The sequence below is a fragment of the Coturnix japonica genome, chromosome 5 (assembly GCF_054131305.1).
Source record: "Coturnix japonica strain WE chromosome 5, WE-NBRP24, whole genome shotgun sequence".
Lineage (NCBI taxonomy): Eukaryota > Metazoa > Chordata > Aves > Galliformes > Phasianidae > Coturnix > Coturnix japonica.
Genome location: NC_140667.1, coordinates 10,244,084 through 10,267,512, shown reverse-complemented (window position 1 = coordinate 10,267,512; position 23,429 = coordinate 10,244,084). Strand labels below are relative to the sequence as shown.

The following is a 23,429-nucleotide window of genomic DNA, read 5'->3' as shown; positions in this document are numbered from 1 at the left end:
GGCGCCTGGAGATCTCCAAGGAGGAGATCCCACAGCTTCTCTGGGAAATCTGTGCCAGCACTCAGCACCCACACAGCACAAAAGTGCTGCCTGATGGTCAGAGGGAATCTCTTGTGTGTCAGTTTGTGCCTACTGCCTCTTGTCTTAGCACTGAGTACCACTGAGCAGAGCCTGCTTTGTCTTCTTTGTGCTCTCCCATCAGATACTGAGGGATGTGGATGAGATTCCCTCTCAGCTCTATGTTCATTCAAAAGGAATATGGGAAAGCAAACAAAAGGTCTCCATCAGGAGTGTGTAATTCCCTTCGTCAGCACCACCAGCCTGGCCCTGAACTTTGGTTCACCCTCAGGTCAGAAAAGGAACTGTTCCCATTAGTCTTTGGAAGATGTACATTATTTTATAGAGCCTCTGTTGCTGAATTGAGACTAACCAAGCAGTAGCTGCTGGAGTGTTAAGAGCGTGTTGGGCAGGAGCCAGAAAGAGAAGGGATTGTTCACTGGGCATGTTGCTGTAGAGGACAGGCAGCTGCAAATGGTTTCGATTAGTGCTTTTCCATGGCGATCTCTTTATGTACAAGAAAACAAGAATTAACCATTTGGAGTGAATTTGGAGGGCACCCTTTTGATTGTGGTGCTGTAACCTCAGCACTTCCCCCTTTTGTAGTAATGTTTCATCTTAGGTGTTGTTGACTGAAACTATTGGGAGTGAGCATAACCTCTCGTGCATACTTTTGTGGCCCCCCTTTGCTGCAGAGCTGTGCTGGCTGCCAGGCACATACATTGTATTAACACGGTATATTTTAGTAGTTGTTCCTAGCAGAATTTATTTTATTTTATGGCTCTCTTCTTTACAGCTTGTATGGGATGCTCATGAGAGCAGACTGCTGAGTGGGCTGTCTCACTGCAGGGCTGGAGCAGGTACAGAGTTTTGAAGACAGTGGCAGGAAGCATTAGGGAAAGCAAGTGCAACCATTAAGGACTAATGAGGAGGTGGCCCAGTGGCTGCATTAGTGCCACCTGACGGGGATGGAGTTTGCATGTGTGACAGTGAGAGTGAGATTGTGGAGCAGAAAGGGAAAGCGGCGTTCAGTGGGTAAAATAAAAGCCTGATCCAAAGTAGTATGAAAATAGGTGGTGATTTGGGGTCCAGGAACACAGTGTACCACTGGGAAAGAGGAGGGGAAGCTGAGCTGTTACAGCACACATGGTAGCGTGCCACCAAAATCAATGCACATTAAGCTTTGCCGGTGAGGCTGCGCAGTGCTTTGCTTCTTGTGCTGAAGAATCAATATGGATTGGCCCCAGGGTGGGAATACACAGATGCAACCAGTGAAAGGGTAAGTGGATGGAAAACAGAGGTGAACAAAAGTCACAAGGCCCAGGCTGGGATTCGGTAGCTCAAGCTACCAAAAGGTAATGTGTGCCTGCAAGGGCTTAACCTTAGGTGCCAGTGTGTCTCTGCCCCTTTTAACATGCTGATATTAGAGTGAGCAAGAAGAACAGCAACAACTTCAGGGCTGAATTCTACTTTTAAGTGTCCTTAAAAAGATGTCATTTCAGTGCAGTGTGCTCAGTGTTGGTGGAGGAAGGAAGCAGGGGGAAATGTGCCCATTATGGCCATGCAGGAGCCCTGCCTACTGCTGGTGTTTTTCTGCATCCATTTGAAGAGCTCCACTTCATTTAGATGCAGTGTTTGGAAACTCCTTGTCTCACCCCACATTCTGGCGTTACAGGGTATTCCACTTATGTTAAGGACCAGATTTTCTTGGGTATTGCATTTCTCCTACTATACTGTTAAATGGAGTGATTTCTACCTTTTCTCTTATATAGATGGCCAGCTGCTTGTGAACTTTTAGATACTAAGTTGACAGTAAACATGCCAAATTGGAGTCTGTTACATGCTTGCAGTAACACAGGCACCCTTGTTGAATAGTGATTATGTAGTCTCTCTTTATTCCAGTATAATCTGCATAGAGTTGTGTCCAAATTTCACCATCTAATAGGCAAGTTTGTGCATATGCTGATAGGAGACAGAAAAAAAGTTGAATCCTTTTTGGTGTTGCATTGCAAGACCGGTCCGGGGCTGCACAGAGAGGAAGGCTGGTGGCAGAGCTGTTTGCCACTAGAAGCACAAGGAGTACATTGGAAGCTTGGTGTGAGAACAGCTGCTTGCTCAGGGCCGGCTTTGTGCCCCAGGGCGGGAGGGCTCCTAGCTGGGGACACCTTCTTGCTTTCAGGACAGGGAGGCAGGAAGAGAGGAAACATCTCCATAGTGGCTCTGAAATCGCTGTGCACAGGGCTAGGGAAATGAAAGGCAGACACGTTATAGGAGTCAGCCAGAGTTGCTGGAACAGATGGCCCGGGAGGCATCAGCCTGAGCACTGCGCTCAGTCCCCAAGCTCTCACGAGGTACCCGCCGTGTCTCTACAGCTCGTGGAGGAGATGAAAGGAAGTAATTAGGCTCCGGCTTTGCCGGGTGACTTGCAAGGGTAAAGAGCTCGGGCTACGAGCAAACCCAGCTCATTGCACTTTTGCTAATTTGTTCTTTAATTAACCGCTTGTCTGTGCCGATTTGTGCTGAGGCTGGCACGATGCTTCGTTGCAAGAGCTCCGCTCCCACCGCGGTTACTTCTCTGCCCTTTAAAGCCGCGGCACGGCCGGACCCCCAGCCCTGCCGGGACTGCACGGGGCCGCGGGTGGGACCGGAGCCGCCCGGGCCGGGCGAGGCGGGGCCGCGGCCGGAGCTCCGCGCCCAGCAGCGGGAGGAGCAGCAGCGTTGCGGGGCGGAGCTCCGGGCTCCGCGCTCCGCACTGCCTCGCTCCGCGCCCAGGGGCTCCGGGGGCCGCGGAGGCAGCGCGGGACTGCGGGAGCTGTCCGCCGGTGTATGGGATAAGCGCCGGCCCCGTGCGCTGTGTGCACTGCGTGCGGCATGTGGAGCTGGGGGGTTGTTTGGCATTTACGATCCGAGCGAGATCACGCTTCCTTTTTTTAAAATTCCTTGCTTTGGGTACAGTATATATCTCTGTCTTTTCTTTTTCTCTGGTAGCGGGGGGGAGGCCGGGGGGACCCGCTGTGACGCCGGAGGGAATGGTTACTTGTGCCGAAGTCTTTCTCACGCGGAAGCACGCTGCTCCCTAACTCCTGGCTAAGCAGCCTCCAGTTCTCCAACTTTGCTGCCATAAAGCCCGTGCAACTCCTTGACAGGATGGCAGACAAAAGAACAGCTGGTGCAAAGCAGTAGGGGATTGCTGGCAAGGAGGAGGAAAGGAAACCGCAAAGCTTTTTACCCGCGCCCCCGACACCTGACGATTGTCAGAGCAGCAGCTACGACGGGACGAGCCGGAGCCACCATGCGCAGGTCCAGCACTGATGAGTCCACCTACCACCGGAGCCCATCCCTGGACAGCAAGGATTACAGTTTCCCAAATGGCGCTTTCCGTCGTTACAGCAGCATGTATGGCGGCCAGTTTGGGGCGGCCAGTAACTCTTTTTTTGGATTCCACACCAACCCGGGTCCTAAGGCCACCAAGGCTAAGTACACGTCCCCCAAGGGAAACAAGTACGTTGTCTTTTACCTGGATCTCTCATTTATTTTTCTCCTAGAACTGAAGAGGTGCAGTATGGCTCACAACTGCCTGCAGTGTATCAAGTACCTAATGTTTGTCTTCAATCTTCTCTTCTGGGTGAGTACATGTTTGAAACTGCAAGGCAGTTGTATTTCTGTCTATTTGTGAAGATAGAAAGTAAACTTGTTGTTGTTTTTATGCTCAAAAGTTTGAACTTGAAAGTTGAGCAAGATGGTGCCCAGGGTAGCCTTTCTTTGGTCTCCTTAATTGATGCGAGCAACCTATTGAGGGTGTTTTCTACACTCTTTCATTTCATGCTCTTCAGCTTATTTGCCCCAAGCTTTTGCTCTTGGATGTACTTGCCTCAAAAGCCATGTATAGTCTCAGAGAAGTCACTGAGGCCATTCATGACTGTAAAGTTGAGCACTTGCTGATATCCACCACTGTAGCACGGATGGCACACTTGGTTCATCTCAGTGCTATTGCCTGTATCTGAAATCTCCATGTGTCCTGTCCAGCGACGGGTCCTGGTGCTGCCACGTGGCTCTGAGAAGTGGAGGAAAACCTCACTTCTGGGGCTGCAGCTCCATGTCAGGAGCTCATCAACTCAGTGTGAGGTGTGCGTGTGTCAGCAGGGCACTGTGATGGAACATACAAGCATGCAGCGCTACGTCACCATCGTGACAAATGAGATGGCTGTCAGTAGCAGGGTGGTCAGGCACTTCACTGCCACAAATGAGAGCACAGGCTGCAGAAGGAGACTGCAGGAGCTTGCTGAGGGGTGCAGCTCGTGTACGCTGTTTGTCTTGTAAGAATAGGGTATAGAGTCGTTGCTCGAAGAGGGAAGGGAGTTCTAGCACAAAAAGGCACCCATCCAGATTTGGGAGTCTGCTGTGAGGTCCCTGGGAGGTGCTTTAGAACATCTCTCCCCTCCAGAGAGGTTCATTAACATGCTGAGGGAGATGGGGGTGTTGCAAAGTGACAGCCCCCTGTCCTGGCACTTCAGAGGGAGGAGTGTTTGCAGATGGATGTCACTATGTCATGGCTACAGATGCTCTGTGCTCTCAGAAATTGTCAGAGGGTTGTGGAGGGCTGCATGAGATCGAATAAGCTGTTCTTTAGCGTGCACTTGCTGTACAGCTATTTAAAAGCAGGCATGCTGCAGTGCTGGTGCATCAGAAAACACAAGGTGTGGGTAACTTCTGCTGGCCCGAGTCATACCAAGGAGCTCAGAGTGACAAATTGCTGAATTGGCACAGTAGTAACTAACCAGAGTTGTGTGGTATGAGGAGGTTGTTCTCTTTAATCCTGTGTATGCTGGTAGGAGGCATGTTGATGAGGCTGTTCTCTATCTTTCTGACTGCTTCTGGTTTCTAAAAATCATCTATCACTTATCCTATCTTACTCCAGAGCCTTCTGAAAAAGGCAAATAAAAAACCCTACCTGCTCTTTTCATGCTCTTTTAAGCCTTGTCCCCAGTCAGGATTATAACAGTCAGCTAGCTGAAGTGTGTGCTGGAGAAATGCACTTGGATGCTGGTGTGAATTTCTCTTCTATGAACTGTGCATGAAACAGCCACAAAGGGTGTTCATTGTATTCTGATTTCTTTTACGATATTTCTCTTTCACTGACGCGTATGTGTGTGATGTGAAAAGGTGCTGCTGCGAATAATGTGTGCGTATTTACAGAAGGAAGATCACACATGGTGGTGTATCTCTGGCATTCTGTTAAGTAGGGGAGCCTTAATCTTTTAAGAGAGAAGGAAGGGTTTTTGCCTTCCCCTGAAACTATCAAAGCTATTCTCAAATGCCTGAAGGGAGAGAAAAGACAGAAGTCCCAGAAAGAGAGGATGGACCACGTGTGAACTGGCTTTTCTCTGAACCAAAGTGTACAAGCAGGGAAACGAGTGGGTGGTGTCAAATACTGCAGCACGATCTGTGGTTTGCTTCCCTCTCACATGCTACCTGCACAGCAGGAGTGATTGATGATGATCATGTCCAAATGAGGTTTGCACAGCATGTAGTTATAATAGATGCAGCTTTTTACCTTCTCATACTGGAGAAAGCAACCGAGAAGAGATTATTTTTAAAAGTATTAGTTTAAGCTGACTTGTCTTTTGTAAAAGAAGAGAAGAAGTCTATTTTTAATGATCAAAAGTCTCGGAACGATTACAGGTTGATGATGCTGTTGTTGTTTTTCAAGTTGGTGTCAGTTATCTGTCAGCTTTTACTTTCTATGCAATTAAGGGGGAAGCAGCTCTGCCAGAACACTGGATTGTTCTTTGCTTACATGCTCACCTAAGTTTTGCTGTTTTATGCTGCTTCCCCCTCTACCCTTCTCTAGGTAACTGGGTAGTGACAATCAATGGAAAGTAGGAAGAGGAATTACTTCTTTCATGCTCCAAATAAAAGTTGTGGTTATTTCCACACATAAAGCACGGTCATTACATTAAATGAATTAAATGCCTTTTATAGATTGCTCCTGGTTTTTAGTCTGTTCTGGCAAAATGCTTTGATTTTCTTCACAAAGCATACTTCTATTTTCTCCCTCCTGTTCCCATCTGTTAACTCCAGCACTACCAACTATCTTTTCTGCTGTGGGGCAGCAGAATAGACCTCAGTCCTGTGCAACTCCAGCAGGACTGACTCTGTGTTTCTGAGGTGATCCTTCATTGTAAGTCTTGTCTATATGAAACAAAATCTCAGAGCCCTTGATTTTTAAATGTTCCTGGCAAGCTGTATTGGATTAGGTGCTGCGCTCACGTTGTAAAACTTTTACAAGCTGTCATATAACTGGGAAAATAGAGCAAATTTCTCCTCCCCTTTCTGGCTGTTGAAGGCAACACAGAGCTCTTTCATGAATGTCAGAGGCTGAGGTGCCTTCTCTGTGTTGGTGCTGAATCTGTCCAAGAATAGCTCTCTTCTCCATTAAGAGTCCTGCAGAAATTAGGGGCAGTGCATTTGTGGCTATCAGTATTAAGGTGCTGGGACGTGAACAAGACGTTATTAGCCAACAGCAGTGCTGCTATGATGGGAATTGCCATTCAGAGGCTGTTTCCTGGAGTCCTGCCAGGCACAGAGCTGCCATCCTGGTATCACTGCTCTGCTTTGCAAGCTCTGAGGATGACTTTTGTCACCTGATACGTAAGAGTTGCTCAATTCATTCATTGCTATAAACTTCCATTTTCTTTTGTCAAATTGCTAAAACTGCTGGGACTGAAGACAGCATCAGATGATCTCAAAGTAGAATGCTTTTATTTCATAATGAACTATTTGTATTTCACTGTGAAATACTTGGAGAAAAACACTTATTTCCCCCCATATTCTGTCCTCCAAACATCCAGAGAGTCTTTATGACAGTCAGTAAAGCAAATTGTACTTTTATTGTGCTTATAATCCAAGGTTCTGCTTGTCTTCTCTCTTTTTAGAAAAGCACAACTATTTTTGGTAAAAAGGGGTAAGTTATATCCTAAAGGCTGTGAGAGTGCTATAGGAAGACAAATGTCATCTCCTTAATCCCTCTCGGTTTATGCCAGCGTTCCGTCTTTCTTTGACTCGTAACTCCCAAGCTGCCAAGACTCAGAAAGGCAATGCACAGAACTGCGCTGATTGATGTTTCCAGTGGTGCTTGCTTTCCTTAGAAATCCTGTGCTAGATGAGACCAGCTAAATTGGTAGCAATTTGTCCATCAAAGAATTGAATGCCTATGTCTGACTCTTCAGATAATACTCTAGGCTAATAGAGAAATTCAGTAAAGCACAAGATTTTTCAAAGCTCTGCTGGAGGAGATTGCCATATACAGAGGAGACGACAGCAAAATGAAAGGAGGCAAAGAAGTTCAAAATTTATTGCTCCTCATTTCTGTGCATGTCTCCTTTCCATTGTTAAAATGTATTAGAGTTGTGTGCACTATAAGAAAGTCCAAGTCTTCAAAATGGTGAGTGAAGAGATCTGCCTGTTCCAACAGGTGGTGTCTCTAGGCAGCAAGGAAGTGTGCTCATGTGGCTTGAAGTCCATTAGTGTCTGCAGACCACTGAGCACAGAGCAGCTGAAGCTCTGCTTTCCACCTTAACTGCTAAAAGATACAAGATAAAGCACATATTGTTTTGAGGTGCTCATTGTTTGCTACTTTGTTTTACCATTCAGTCCCTAGAAGATTCTCAATCGATCCAGTCTTGAGATGCTGCAGATGCAAAGTGGTTGGAAACAGAGCAAAGGAAGTGGTAGAAGGCATGTAGGAATGCTATGAACTGCAATTTGTGTAGGAAACAAACTCCAGGAGCCTATTTAATCTGGCTCCGGCTATGAGCTGCCAGGGTTCTTGCTCTGGCTTTGCAACTGTTGATGGTTTGTGGACCATGGTTTAGAAGTTTTTGCACTGATGTGTGCTGCTGGTTTGGTGAACTAGTGCTATTGCCTGTGGTCAAGTTTTATTACTTGGATGCCATGGGAAAGGAGGAAAAGAAGTGAAAGTGAGAAGTCCCTTGTTAGTAGCATTGTTTCCCAACCTTATACGTCAAGTGTTCATGGGTATCTCATTTAAGAACTGTGTGTATGCTGATGATAATCTGATGAGCTGTAACAGCAGAACAGTGTGCAGGGCAGCACGTACTTCTAGCAGCAGGAGGAAGGAACGTAGTCTGAAAAAAACCCATGGAGTACTGGCTGGTCCATGAGCACACCTGACCAGGTGTGGCTTGTTTGAGACAGAGGGGTGTTTTGGCATTTGTGTATCTTGTTGTGACAGTCTGTAACAAATAAAAATGTAATTGAACAGCAGTGCAGGCTTTACTCCTATGCACTGAATATGTGGGAGGTTTACCCCAGAATGCCATTTTCTCTACCTACCTCTCAGCAGCTGATTCTCCTTTATTTTCCTCCTCCAGGAACTGCTCAGTCTCTGACTGACATCTTATCTCTGCCTCTGACTTTGTGAAGGCTCTCCAAGGAGAGCCTTAAAATACTTAAGGAGCATTGCTTTTAAAGATAGGAAACTCATTTGATATGGGAATTACAGACTTCAAAAAATGGCAGTGCCATGAGAAGCAGAACTATTGAGAATTGATACAAGTGAAAGAGAGATGATTGTATTAGCTGGTGTCTGATTTATTCGAACAGCAATTAGAGCTTTTTCCGTAGCAGTGCTATTCATGCTGTCTCTTTCCTGGGTAGATTCTGATGTCTAATAGGGGTTGGGGATCATGCTGGAGCTTTATCTCCAAGTGAAGGCATTGCTCGGGGCTACATTTGCTGCCTAAATGCATATCTTCTCATAAACTTTGGGAAGTTAATGACTTTGAAAGAGCGCATATCTGTCAAATCAGACTGGCAATGACAAATGGACTTGCTAGTTATTTGTGAGATGCACAGCCAACAGTTCAATTTCATAATCTTCTTTCCCCTAGGAAACCAGGTTAGGAAGGCTCTTAACAGAGTAGGAAAAAAAAAGCCTTAAAGTTGGCTGTATGTTGGATACCACCTTCAAACTGCTCACTGTGGGCCAGCTTCCGCTTCTGTTGCTCATGAGTAAGAGGAGCTTCAGCTTTGCTGACATGCTGATGTATTTTTTGGCTATGGGTATTGGTAAGGACTAAGCACCTCACCTTGTAAGTTTTGCTGTCCAGTCTATCCACTGTATCTAATTTAGACTTAGTACAGAGCCATGGAAACACAATAGTGCATAAAGCCCCAGGATTTGACATATTATAGTTGTAGAGAAACTGGCCTTTTAAAGCAATGAGCGAAAGGGCTGCAAATGTTATTCCCTCCTCTGGACAGTGACTAATGTGAAATCTGTTCCAGCCAATTCTCTGAGCTATACAAAGTAAAGCAAAAGGCAGATGAGATCATTACCACCATTCTCAGTTTGTTTCCAGACACTACTGTTTCAAACATGATTAATTAATTATGATTTAATGAATTAATTAACGTGCTAACTATCTATTAATACTGCTATAGAATTTATTTATTTAGAATCCAGCTTCTGGTTAAGATAGCAAATCCACAAAAGTCATTGTATGAATAATATAAAATATATGTTTAAGAAGCATAATGATACTTCCCTGAGCTATTAATAGTACAAAGAGAGCACCGCTAGGTCAGAATGAAATGGGGAGTTGGATGGGATGAAATCTGCATACTCATGAAGATTGGAGTCAGTAAATTGTGTTTCTTAGTACTGTCCTGTAATTGTTTCTCCAGGAAATGTTTAACTGTCACAGGATGCAACAGAAGCAAATGAAATTGAAATTGCAGTCTGTAATTAGACTGTCATACTCTAACGCATCTTAAATCGGTCTTCAGTAGAAAAACTAACACCCTCCAGAAAACCCTCCCAACCTGCTTCAAGTGTAAATGCATGCGGAGGCTTATAATTTAACATGATACAACTGAGATTTGCTCTAAAGATGCTGTACGTTTTCATTGGTAGTTTAGGTGAGGCAGAAGGTTGATGTCTAAGGACAAAGGACCAGAATGACCTTGTCTTGTAAGTTTTTATATGTAGGCTTTCAATACTCTCTTTCTGTTTGCTTTTCCAGGTTGCTGTTATAGCCCTCCTTGTTCTTTCCTTAACCATGGTACCTTTGTTTCATCTCAGTTCCTCTCAGAATAGTGCAGCAGCAGCCACTATTGTGTCCCCTTATTCTTGAGTCCCTCTGAGCCGTACACGTTAGGGTGCCTTGAGTCCAGACCGGCAGAATCCTGGTGGCTAAAGTTCCCCATTTCCCTCCAGCTGTATTTTGTAAATTTCTTTTTGAACTTCCTGCACTGAATCTGTTAAATGCTACATGAGGACCATGAGAGAACAAAGCAGTAGTTCACTAGTGCTGATTTTGTTTATCGCACACATTTAGTGTGCGTGCTGCTAGTTTCATGTTCTTCCTCCTTCTGCACCTCATGCTTTAATAGGATTTAGTTTGGAAAGAAGCAAAGCTCTGCTCTGTGGTGTCAGGAAAACCAAGCAGCCACCTGTCTTAAATGCAGATGGCAGTTTGTGCTTTTTTTTTTTGCGTGAAGTTTATTTTTCTTCCGTGCCTTTTCTTTGTTGCAGTTGCCAACTTTAGTGATCAAACAGCTGGCACAAGGTGCAGTACTCAGAATTAAAGAACTTAAGTCTCTTATTTAAAACAGGCTTAGCACTTAGGGGCGAAAATCTCATTGCCTTAATGAATGGCTGCATGGCAGGCCTACAGTGGGATTACAAAGCGGTCGCATGAACTGCAGTTCTACCTGCAAAGTTGTGCTTGTGCCAAGAAAACCCGATGTGTTCAGAGGGCTTCTGTTAGGCTGCAATGACAAAATATGATTCTGCTGGTATTATTTCCTCCCCTGCTGGAGGTGTAATCTGTAAACTTGGCAGTTCCCTCCTAACCCCCAAGGCTTTAAGAAAAGCCACTCTGCACTGCGATCAGACAGTGCCAGATCCAAAGAGGCAGAGTGAAGTCAGGCAAAGCAAAGGAACATGGTTTGTTTCCTCGCTTTCCCTTTGGAGGATGATAACTCCTCCTGCCCTAGAGAGGAGGAAGAGGTAGAGATTCCTCGTTGGGCTTCTGATCTGCCAGAGAACATCTGAGGTGGATGTTTGATCAGTCTGGAAAGTAAAACCGTATTGGAAAGATTTCCAGGCAGAGTGCTACACAAAAACAACTTGCTTTTTTAGCTGATGGCAGCTGAAGTGCCAAACGTCCCACTTGGATTGCTTCACTAAATTTTAAAAAATGAACACAATCCACTCTGGTATATGAATACATATATATCTATATATATCTATATCTATCTATCTATCTATATTTCATAGCATGTAAAATATCGCTAGTAAAAAAGGATTTTATTCATTTAATTTATTAGTTTAATATAGTTATTTCCATTCCCTACATTTTTTAAAGATGAGTAGGGATCACTTCTCTTATATATAGGACTAAACATGGGCCAGAGGATTGCATTCAGTCATTTCTGCAATGCATGGCATGGGCTTCTCCTAGCATGCAACCAAACTGCACAGTGCCCAACAAGACCTGCAGGAGAACTGCTGGTTGTTTTGGCCTTGCTGTCTACACAGTATTTCACCACTGGCTGTTGTGAAGGCGTGTACTCAGTGAGATGGATTTATAGCTGTGGTATAAGCAGAGCTCCAAATAATCATGGAACCATTTCAGCATCCAAAAGAAATGTTTGTTGTCTTCCAATAGCATTTTTAAGAAAAAAACTCCTTGTGGGAACTAAGCTTTTAGATGTGCTGATTTATGTCCATTTTCATACACTACCTTCTTCTGAAGTCCCTGACTGACTGAAAACTGACCTTAAGTTACATTCCATGCACCACATTGCACCTGTCAGGTTTGTAAAATTATGGGCTGCCTTCGTGTTGGCCAATAGAAAATTTGTACTCCTGTTTTGCAAGCAGCATTTATCCTGGGTTGCGGCACAAATTGTTTACTTACATGTCTGGATAAATCTTTTCACTAATCCATTTGTGGCAGCACGGAGGGGAGCAGAGATGACATGTTTGATTCCATTTTCTTCAACGAAACAATTGGAACTGTGGACATGAATTGAGTTCCACCGCCACTTGCAATCTGTTACAGGCTCCCATCCTTGAAGGCCGGAGTTTTTAACACATCTGCCATCTGCTCGGTCCTTGTTGTATTCATGCAGCACGCTAGCCTGTTTTAGAATGACTGTGCAAACTAAAATATAAAGCCCAGAAATTGTCTGCATACAAGCGATACCACTCCCAAAGGATGTGCTGAGGTATCTTTGGGCATGAAAAATCAGATGTTATTTTAGTATTTGTTTATCTGTGACCCCCATCCATAGGACATTTTCACACTTGTAATGCACTGAGTGCTTTTCTGATGCAAACGTCAGTAAGAGCTTGGTGCAAACAAGGGGTCAACCTCAAGGGTTTGTTGGCTGGTCTTTCAGTGCAAAGAAAAGCAGGAACAGTTTGTGTGTGTGTGAGTCCATTCATTGTGGCTGCATGTATTAGAATCAGCATGAGCTCATTTTAGGTTTGTTGTTCCACATCTTGTTGTTTCATGTCAGTGATGGGATGTAGTTTGTACCGTGGAGAATGTGCTGGTTGTGTCTTGCAGTCTTTGGTGTTCTTGTCATCCTCTGCTGGTGACAGAAGTGATAAGGGATGCACATTTACATCTTGGTTGGTGTGTGGCAGCATGGAGCACTCAGCAATGCTCTGTAGTAAGGCTGCTGCCTTCCTGGTGCTCCTTCCTTCTGAAAGCCAAAGCTGGACGTATATGTTACCACTCTGGTTCTGGTAGCCAAAGTGGCTGCCTTCCTCTGAGAGTCTGCTTGCTCTACCAAAGCTTGCAATGACCTTTTATTTAGTCTGGAGCCTAGAAATGCTTAATGCTTTGTCACTGTAGCTGAAATATCACTCTGCAGCATAACGCGTATCCTATTCAATTCCCTGCTTAGTATTTTTAGCACAAGCTGCTTACAGTTGCATGTCACCTTCCTGGTAATAACAGGGTGGATTTCCCTGTGCGCCTGTTAGGAGTGCTCCCTTTTGCGACTTCATTCCTTTAAGTAACTTGATAATTCTCGTGTGAAGTTATGAAACCAGCAGAAGATCCTTCATTTTAAATCTCACTGCCGCCGGTTGGAAAAGTGCATGTATATAGATATGTTGTCCTTCGTACTGGCACTTGTGCCCAATTTTTTAGGGACTTGGTTGGAAATCTGAAATTCTCTGGCACATTCCCCTTAAAACTGTGTGTACGTAGTCTTGATGCTCTGCTTCTACAGTTGTGCTGCTTCTTCTCATGAGGATTTTACAACTTCTGTAATCATCCTGCTGGTGAGATTTCAGCCAGCCCCTGATGCTTCAGAGTCCCATCTGATCCCACACATACCTGCTTCTGCACTGCTTCCCTTTCCTTAGTTAATCCCTATTGCAGCATCTCACTTTGTCCTAACAGGCAATGCTCTGTTAATTTTGTCACTCCAGCCACGTGCTGAGGAGTTTTATTTTTGATCCCATCTGTAAAAGCAGAAGTGCTCTGAGGCCATACGATGCCTGTGGGCTGGGGACTGTGCAGTCTTGGCTCACACTTTGCTGGCTGCTTGTTTAATAGGGTTGCTCAGCAAGTTAGAGGCATCAGCCCCCATTATGCTCTTCAAAACAGCCATTTTTTTCCTCATCACAGATATCATTAACTAGTATGTATCACTTCAGTCACTCGATAGAGGTGTCAAATCTTCAGCTGAATTACCAAACAGGTCCATTTTCTGTAAACAGCAGCCCAATTTAACCTTTTTTTTTTTTTTCTGACTGCAAAGCAGGTTGCTCACATACGCAGTACTGCAGGCACGGGTAGTTTGATTTTGGTTTTGTCTGCATCTATGCCCTGCCTTGCTCTGTGCCCAAATTAAGTTCCCACCCTATTGCCAAATGTTTTGTCCATTACTTCTACGTGCTGCTCATAAAGTGGGGAAGCTGCAGAGGCACAGCTGGTTTCCGAATAGCTGTGGCACGCTAATTAGATGCAAACCTTTAAACCTCAGCTCTCCATGGGCTCTGCTGCAGAGCTTTTGTGGCTGCTGCTAGAGGAGGCAGGGCGGGTGATGGCAGAGAGCTCGGGTGGTGTTCAAGCTTGTCTCTGTGTGCTGCCTTGGGCTGTCTGGCCTGCAGGTCCCAAGCCATGTGCTCAGGGGCCATAGTTTCTATTGCTGAGGCTGCTGTGGGGCAGCAGGGATGCTTCTTGTTCTGCTATCTGTATAGAAACAGTCAGTGCTCCTATGCATGAGCCCATAATGTTTGCAGGAAGTGATTGAAGCTGTTGGGGAGCAGGGGAAGGGCTGGTGAGATGAGTTGGGTGAGAACAGATTTGGAGTGTTCCTCAGTTTAACACCTTGACCAGCAGTGTTTCAGTAAAGATGGCTATGAGTTCCAGTCTGTTCTTCTGCCTTGCCCTGCATCAGCATCATCTTTTCCTTATTCTCCCCACAGACATCCTGCTGAGAGACACTTGGCCATCACATGTTTTGTTGACTCCTGTGCCATTAAAAAGAAAGAGTAAGGCACAAATCTGGATGTGTCTTCATGTCAGCCATTTGGTGGTATTAGCAGATAAAAGCATTCTCAGAGCTCTTCAGTATGATGGGGTTGGTGGGAGCCTCATTCATTTTATCACTGGTGTTATCACTGGTATTTTCATCAAGAAATGTATGTGCAGGCATTGTGGTATGAGGCATTTTCCAGCACACAAGGAAGCAGTACATAGAGGCTAAAGCTGGGCTATATAAAAGGCACAACAAGAAGTGTCTGCAAAGTTATTGAAAGCTTGACTGCATGTTCTGGATGTTCAGAGCCTTCTAAAAGGTTTTCAGAAACTTTTTTGTGACAATTGAATTCTGCTGCTCCTGACTTTGTCCTGTGGAGGGGGAAAAAAAAAATTATATATAATTTATTTATATATATTTATTAAATATATATATATATATATTTAATAAAAAGTGAAGAGCTTTATAGGAAGCAGTTTTTTGTTGCCATTTCAGGAAAGGTGCTCACCCCAGGTGTGCAGCATGCAGAATCATTTGTTGTATCCAAACAGTTTCAACGCTGCATGCATGTTTGTACGAGTGAGATAACTGAGCTTTTGTGAGTGGGTGTTCATTTTTGGCTAACAAGAGCCTACTTCACTTAAAATTTGCAGTAACGAGTGACAGCTGTGGGACTTCCAGATATATCAAGTTTGGAAGCTATGCTATAATGATTGTACCAGAACAGTAGGTGTATATGGGCTTATTTTGTTCCATGGGGAAAGATGTGCATCAAGTTACATGAATATTAAGGGATATTAAGAGAAAATCAAATCAATTTCCTCAAAATAAATTGTGTAAAATAAGAGATGGGAGTTTGGAGACGCTGTTGCTGAGACATTGTGTGTATAAAATCAGATACACAAGGAAAAAATTATTTTGCTGCAGTCATGGCATAGAATGTCTCGGTGGATTTTTTTGTAGCAGGTTACCTGTTGGGGAAGGAATCCTCAGACTGGGCTGTTTACTTATTGTGGAATTATATCTCAAAATCTTTTTGATAAAAATAAATGATTCTCTCTAACGCTTGCTGCTGGGGATAAAATAAAATGGAAATCAACAATTTCTCTGTATCATTCAATTGAAAACAGTACCCCAGACAGAGAAATAAATATTATTGTGCTCAGAAAACCACTTGAGTACTAAAGCAATATCATCAAAGGAAGTACTTTTTTTCCCCCCAATAGATTTGCTTGAAAATGAGTGTGGAGAGCTCATCCAAGGGCTCTGCATCTGCTGGTGCTGCAGGACCTGATGCTCTGCTCCCTTGCTGGTGAAGCATTTTGTCTGTCTGATGGCTTAACTGCCTCTGAGCAGGTGCAAATCTGTAAAATGGGGCTAATACACACATTGCTTTAAAAGGAGGCTTGTGTAGAAACGTGGCAGTATTTTTAAGGAATATCTTTACTTGTAGATTTTTTTTTAGTTTACCTTTCTTCGGAGAATTAGAAACCAGGATTGAAATGAAATGAGGGTAAAATATGTAATTATCCATTAGACTGACAGTTTTAACCTTTTGGAAAACAATGTCTCTTTACGGACTGAATTATCTAATAGCAGCCATTCCAGACTGTTAAGTACTTAACAGGTGTGCCAGAAGTGCCAAAATGCTGTCAAGTTATTTAGGTCTCTGTCAATTGCTTTAGGTCTCTTCCACCTAGAAAGTATAGTTAGATACCTAACATGGGGAAGGAAAAAGAGAGGGGATTAAGGGGCTATTTGAAGAGACAGGGCGTTTTAATGCAATATAGACCTTTGTATGTATTGCTATGTGTTAGTACATAGTATATATGTTTGGGAGGGACTCAAGTCACCTGTACTGGATTGTGTTGGAATAGTGGTAATTCTGAACTCATGGTGTTCAGAAGGGCCCAGCTGGTTCTTAAATGTCCACATCCCAACAAATTTCCATTACAGCTGAACATCTTTTAGTTCTTTTGAAGTTTTATTCCAAGTCTGTTTCTTCAGTTAAAACTTCAGGTGTTTATCTGCAGAAGATAGGAAGAGCTTTGCCCTTGAAAAACACATTTGTGAGGTGTATCCAGGAAAGTGAGTGCACACCTGTCACCCTTCAGACTCATTTGATTCTCTTAGTAAATGTCAGGACTGAGCCATGTCATGTGTGGTGTCATAATCCAAGATTTATGTGTTGGGCAGAAAGCTGACGTACTTTTCAGTAGTCTTTAGTGCTCTTCTCCTAGGTGTCTGATCAAATTCCTTTTTCTAAGTGAGCCAAGTTCTGACAATAGCAAAGCAAAATAGAGGGCTTTTATAACAGTAATAACCTTTTAACAGATTGCATTCATTGTTGGGTTCCCAACTCTGTGACTGCTGCTGTACCTCTTAATGGGAGTTTATTGGGAAGACTGGGAAATAGGCTTAGCTTGCAAAGCAACTGCAGTACATTTTGGCTTCTTTATCTTGAATAATTTGAGTGTTTTTCTTATTTATAATCTGAGAAAAGAAGCAAATCTACTACTATACAAAATGACCTGAAGAGGAGAAATACCTGTGCTCCATCTGCATGTGTTGCTGGGTCTGCAAGCATCCATGTATCCCCCCAACAAAGCTCTGCTTTGGAGCTTGGCTTTTCATGGGATGAGTTTTCCTCTTCCTGCCCGTTTTGTCAACTTGCTTAGTCTCTGAAGTCACGTGTGCAGTTACAGGCAGGGTAGGTTCATTCTTCAGATGAGTGTTGCAGGTCTGTAGGTAGGTGTTGCAGGTCTGACAGCAAGTCAAGGATTTTTCTCTTTTATTATCTTTTATGCTTCCCTGTGTCTTCAGAAGTCACACCTAGGGCCGTTGAACTGTGGGCCTTTGTATCTCCAGCTGGGTTTTGTCACCAAGGACGTGCTGCTAATGAGCTGTCTCTTAGGTCTGCCACTGCCCACTTGTTTGTCTGTGTAATTGGTAGGCGTACTCTTCTGGGACACCCTATTCAGACTTGCTGTCTGCTTCTTTTGAAAATGATATTAATTAAGCAGAAAGTTGTATTATTGGCTTGAACTTTATGGCTGCCTCTGACACTCTAGAGAGTTTGTGCAGTGATCTAGATACTGTTTATATGTGGCGGTCCTTTTATTTTTTTAATTACCTTTGATGCTAAGTTTTAAACAGTTCCCTCTGATCTGCTATCTATAAACTTGACAGAAGGATCACGCAACTGGGAGAGTTTAATGTTGGTATGAGGCAGTGCTGAGTATGCTATTAAAAATGTTTACTCATGAGTAGCTTGACCAAATTCATGAAAAGGAAGGCAGCTTTACAGAAATAGTGAATGTCAAAATGGAACGTTTATTTGGAAAACTTGCCTTGTTGCTCCGCTTGGAATTGAGAGTTTCAGAGGAAGAGTGTGCGACACAGGGCCAGTGCTGTTGTGCCTCTGTACTTGTCTTTAACAAATACTTGATTCTTATCTTCTTGGCAGTGTTTATCATAGAATGGCCTGGGTTGAAAAGGACCACAATGCTTATCTGGTTCCAACCCCCCTGCTATGTGCAGGGTCACCAACCACCAGGCCAGGCTGCCCAGAGCCACATTCAGCCTGGCCTTGAATGCCTCCAGGGATGGGGCATCCATTTAGCATTATCGGACTGTAAGATGCTCAGTTTTTCTGTAAGCTGAAGAAGTTGGTGATGTGGTGATGTGGGAATTTGTATAAATATTAGAAACTTAGGGTCACTTGGTTGTGAAAGCCATCTGTCTTGTCTTCAAGGGTTAAACAAACACACCAGTCCCTCTGCAGCACTCCTCCTGTTCCTTTTAGCAATGTCTGATCTGTGTTATAAACCAAACCCTGCTCTATTAATTGCATGGATTATGCAACTGTTGATCGCTGAGAAATTGTCACTAGCTAGGGTTGCTGGAGTTGAGTCCTTTTTCCAGCATTCTTTGCTAGAAGTTTTGGACAGCACAGAGATCTCACATGTACATAGATCTGTACTGAGGCAACAAGGGGAGGGCAAGAGTGCTGGGGACCTCTGTGAGAATCTGCACAGATCCTTCATGAATGGAAAGTATTGTTTTCATGTGTATGCCTTACATAGCACCCTTCTTACTAATCATTTCCATACGTTTCATGGTTGGTACTTATCACAGCACTTGGCTGCACAGTGATTTTCCTCACAGCAGATCTCTGAGCAGAACAAGTGCTGCTGTTGCAGTCTGCTCGGATGCCTGCTTGCTCCTCCAAATCACCTTGCTTCCTTCTCTTCTTCCTGTTCCCAGCATTTTCCTGGTTGATTCAACTTCTTATCTTCTTTGGGAAAAAGGTCCTAGAATAGGTTTGCTACTGCCTTTGCCTTTGCAGAAGTGGCCACCCATCAGAATATTGCTCTTTTCTTCATCTGCAGAAGTTGTTTTAAACATTTCCTTTAGGTGGTTTTATTGCAGCCAATTTTTATGATTTTCATCGTGTGATTGTTCAGAATGCATGATAGCTGCATCTTCAACCTTTTTCCTTTATTTGGCATTTGTTTTTCATCACACAAGCATTGCTGTGCTTGATCAGACAATCAACTTGGCAAATGCAAAGTCGTTGCCAGAGGTATCAGGAGAAGGTGCAGAGAACCTGAGGTGGGCAATTATCCCAGATATGGTTGTCTTATCTGAGGATGCTCAAACTATATACAGGAATGATGTGTTGGTTGCACTGTAACCAGTGTGAGAAGCTCTGCAGATTCAAATAAGATCAGGCATTCATTAGTAGTTTTCCTTTTTTTTTTTCTTCTTTTTTTTTTTTTTTTTTTCCCATGTATAGTTATGGGTATTAAAATAATAACTTTTCATGATAACATAGGACAGACAGTCCTATGCTTGAAGACTGTATAACTCTATAGTTTAGAAGATACAGTTTCCTCTGTTCAGCCAATAATGTTATCTTGTTAGGTTACAGGGATCTTTCTGCTTGAGCAACCTTCCCAGTGGTTATGACCTATTCTGTCCTTCCCAAATAGCACTGCATTGATTTTTGTCACTCTGCCATGCTCAGGAAGTGCCTCTTTTGTCAAAGGCCTCTTTTACTGCCAGGTATTCAGACTCATCTGTTTTAGCACTTCAGTTTCTCATATTGGTATGCAGGACTTTATTGCTTCTAATTCTGAACTTATGCCTTTTTGGCATTTCTTTTTCCCCATATTTTATTTTTCACAGTTCAAGACCTCCAACATCCTGAAAGCATCATACATGTGTCTTTTTGCTCTAATTTGTCTCATACTTCAGCTGTGGGTAATTCTGTCCTTGTCTGCGGTTATCTCTTGATTATAGGCTCTGAATTTTACAAATTACGTTTTCTTTGACACTGTGCAGTATGGAATGCTTTGGCAAACAGAACCCTCTGCCCATAAACCGTTCAAATATGTGGCCAGCTTGTCCCTTAGAAGTGAGCCCTTGGCCATGACTTTTATTGACCTCTTAATGACTACCTGCTTTTCTGGCATACAAAGCAGCTGGTTGTCTGGCAAAGACATCCTTTGGTTGGTATCATCAGTTACTGCGTTCCTCACCTTCAGTGTGTTCAGGCTTGATTTATCATGAAGCTCACATTTCTGGGGACCTGAGTTGGGTACCTGCCCACAGCAGGTCTGAATAGCACGTGCTTGGTCATCACTCCAGCTTTTCTAATGGGGGTCACCACTGAAATGTTTTAGTTCCTTTTGTGTGAGAGAGTTAGACTGTATGGGCATTTGCCCATGCTTTATTGTCAGACTTCAGCTGTCATCAGATATGGTTTTACTGAACTTGCTCAGTCAGAGTGAAAGATGCTAGGTATTAAAATGTGTTTCAGCAGTGGCTTTGTTTGACACTGCAAAAACCAAAGACATTTGTTTATGCTTGCTGACTTCTTTCCCAAATCCGTGCTTCATGAAATATCACTGATGGATGTCTATTAAGGGAGCAGCAATTAGGCACATTTATTTGGTAAGTCAACAAGTACCTGACTGAGCAAAATGCTGCACGTCAGCTCCACGTTACGCAAGGACTGCCAGCTTTTAAGAAACTCTGGTGTTGTCTTCAGCTGTTCACTATATCTGTGTTCCCATGTTGGTGAAGACTATGTCACTCAGCAAACTAAAATACTGTAGTCTTATAATAGAACATAGTTGAAAGGGAAAAAATATTTATATATAGCTCCCAAATGAAAGAATCGCATTGCCAAAAACTATTTTTCCCCCCAATTTTATGAATTTCTCCAATGAATAGACCTTTCTTTTTGCAATCATGCCTCAGTTGCATTCCTAGACTATCATGGTTATGTACCCCTTTATTATAGTAAGGTAATACTCCAATTCTCCAGAGGCAGATAAATAAATGCAAAAGTATCCCTGTGACATATATGACTTAAAGTAAAACCCCTGGGGGTCTCATCCAGGTTTGCTTTAAGCACGTTTGGCAGTGTCCTGGAGAACATCCTCCTCCCTTCATTTTGCCAAGATTGCTGTCTGAAGGATGACAGAAGAAAAAAAGAAGTTGCAGATGTTTTCTGCATTAAGTAAAGAGCTTTCTCCGTGAATTTATAAGTTCTATAGCTGTTTATGATTCAATGATGGCTTCTGTTTGGGTTATATTTTGTAATTAGCGGACAGAACAGATGGCACACCTCTTTTTAAAGTGATGTGTACAGTAACCCACAGTGCGTGGTACTCGCTGTCTTGCTTACCAGATCTGGAAGAAAACTTGCACTTGTTTTTCTCAGCCTTGCTGTGCCGGAGCTTTACAAGGGAAATGTCGGCAGAAACTTTGACCAAATCTCATTTAACAGCAGGAGTACTTCTGCTGCTACATGGGTTAAGAAACTATATCTAGTTAGATGTAGCTGGGAGAGGGCATCAGGTAACATCAAATACCATGGGCAGCAACATCCGTTTAGAGACTGTCAAGTGACCAATTGAGCAGCAGAGGGACCAGTTAGAAAGGGAAGCTTTGGCTAAAACATAAAACTAGTTTAGAGCATTCCAGAGATTCCTAGGTGAGTCCCTTAGTAAAAGGGACTTATCTTGATCCTTGATGAGTTTCAACAGGTGATGCGTCTTCACCACCACTCCAGTGTCCTCCTGTCCTTTCAAGGGCGTGTAATTTTTCATTGCTTTTATGCTGCTGAATTGCTTTGTTCCCTGAAATAGGTGCAGGCAGGACTCCATTACAGCTTAAGGTAAGATGACACAGATGAAGCATTCGCTTCAGCAAATGTCTGCTAATGAAAGATTTGCTTTTACTGTAATAGTTGTTTTCAGTCTTCCTACAGAGAAAATGTAACAGAACTGATGTGTTATCAGATGCAGCAGTACCCCACCTTTGCTTTTTGTAAGTGGTGTCAAGTGGGCATTCATTGCAGAGATGCAGACACATTCCCTTTTGGTAAAAGCAAGAGCAAAAAAGTGTGAGGTATCAGTGGAAAATATGTCTGAAATGGAGTTCCTTGGAGTCCTTTCCCTTATAATCTGTTTAGAAGAGAGTTTATATGACTTTGGCTCTGGGTCTAGACAAGTGTAGCACCTGGCAGGCAGGTAGGATTTATTACCAGAGGTGCATTTGGAGTTTATCTGTGGGATAAAATAGAAGACAGTTTGAAGCCTTGTTTTTTCTTCCTTTTCAAAGGCTACTTGTTTTTCTATTGCCCTAGCATTAATCTGGATGTTTCACCATCCACCATCTATTCCCCTGCCGATATTCTGTATCTTTCAAGCAGCAGTTGTAGCCTGTAAAGTTTGTATTAGTATCACTGTGAGAATTCAGAATGACCCAGTGCTATTCTGTAGTCTTTTTGTTTCCATTCCTCTGCTTCTGCTTCATTAAATTCCCTTTTGTTTTCTTTCCTTTGGTCAATCTTTTTCTTGTATTCAATCCTCTGTTTTTGGTAAGCATGCAAATGCTGGCCTTACAGAGGGAGCTGGACCAGATGTTAATGTCTATCATTATACTCACTGGGAACCATCCCATGGAATCCACTATTAAAGTTCTGGATCATGGTTCTTTTGTGTGGACATTCCCACATTTTCCCTTTCATGTCACTGTGTTCTCATTAAAAGATGAAAAGCCCCAAACCTGGAATTCCTCATGTTTCCTTGATGGTGTTTTGAATTAACAACCATAATGTTGGTTCACTGCATCTGCCTGTATTTGTCAGCATTCTTTATATCGCTCTGGTTAAAATTTAGGCCTCTGATGCATGGTCAGATTATCATGTCAGCTGATTGCTGAGGATAATATAGTCTTACAACATGTTTGTACCAACTCCGTTTAGCTTCACCCATAATGAAAAATTCATGTTTCTTGCCGTGACTGTTGCTGAAAACACACAGCAGCATCACAGCAGATGAACTGACAAATGACAGTATTGCTGTGGAGAGAGACCTCAGTTTAAAGGTACTGGGATAGGGATTCTAACAAACAGGGTCAGGCTTTCACTGACCAGATTACTAGGGATAGCTCATGTTTTTCTTACCTGCATTGAATACTGTTGTGTTCAGTTGATGGTCCTATTGATTTCTGTTGTTTTATTTCTAGTAGGAATTACTAACCCATGTGACAAGACATCAGAATTTGGTCTGACAGATGACAGCAATAGAGAACCCCCACCAGCCTCTCCTTTCAGTTGAAGACTAATGGTGCTTAACTCTGGAAGTAAAATGTTATTTGCTGTGTATGACTGCAGTTTTGCCAGAGACTCCTCACTCAAGCTGCTTGATCTTGTTACTTTCTAGCCCCAAAACACTTAATGTACATTCTTAGTGAAAAATCTGCCTCAGATTATACTTAGCCTTGGGCTGAAAGCTGCAAGAAATTCATAAAGCTAAGCAGAT

At 43.3% G+C, this 23,429-nt stretch overlaps 1 protein-coding gene across 17 annotated transcripts in view; it reads left to right on the top strand.

The window, feature by feature from the left end:
- Positions 1-23,429, top strand: part of TSPAN4 (tetraspanin 4) — a 380,904-nt gene that overhangs the window by 201,460 nt on the left and 156,015 nt on the right. For 15 of the 17 annotated variants that reach the window (XM_085548324.1, XM_015863754.3, XM_085548323.1 and 12 more), the window contains one exon: positions 3,603-3,682. In XM_085548324.1, the coding sequence (XP_085404450.1) occupies positions 3,620-3,682 (63 nt within the window). In that variant the 5' untranslated portion in view covers positions 3,603-3,619. Of the gene's footprint in view, positions 1-2,194; positions 3,007-3,026; positions 3,683-23,429 lie in introns of those variants that run through there. The other 2 variants (XM_015863764.3, XM_015863752.3) reach the window with 2 other exon arrangements.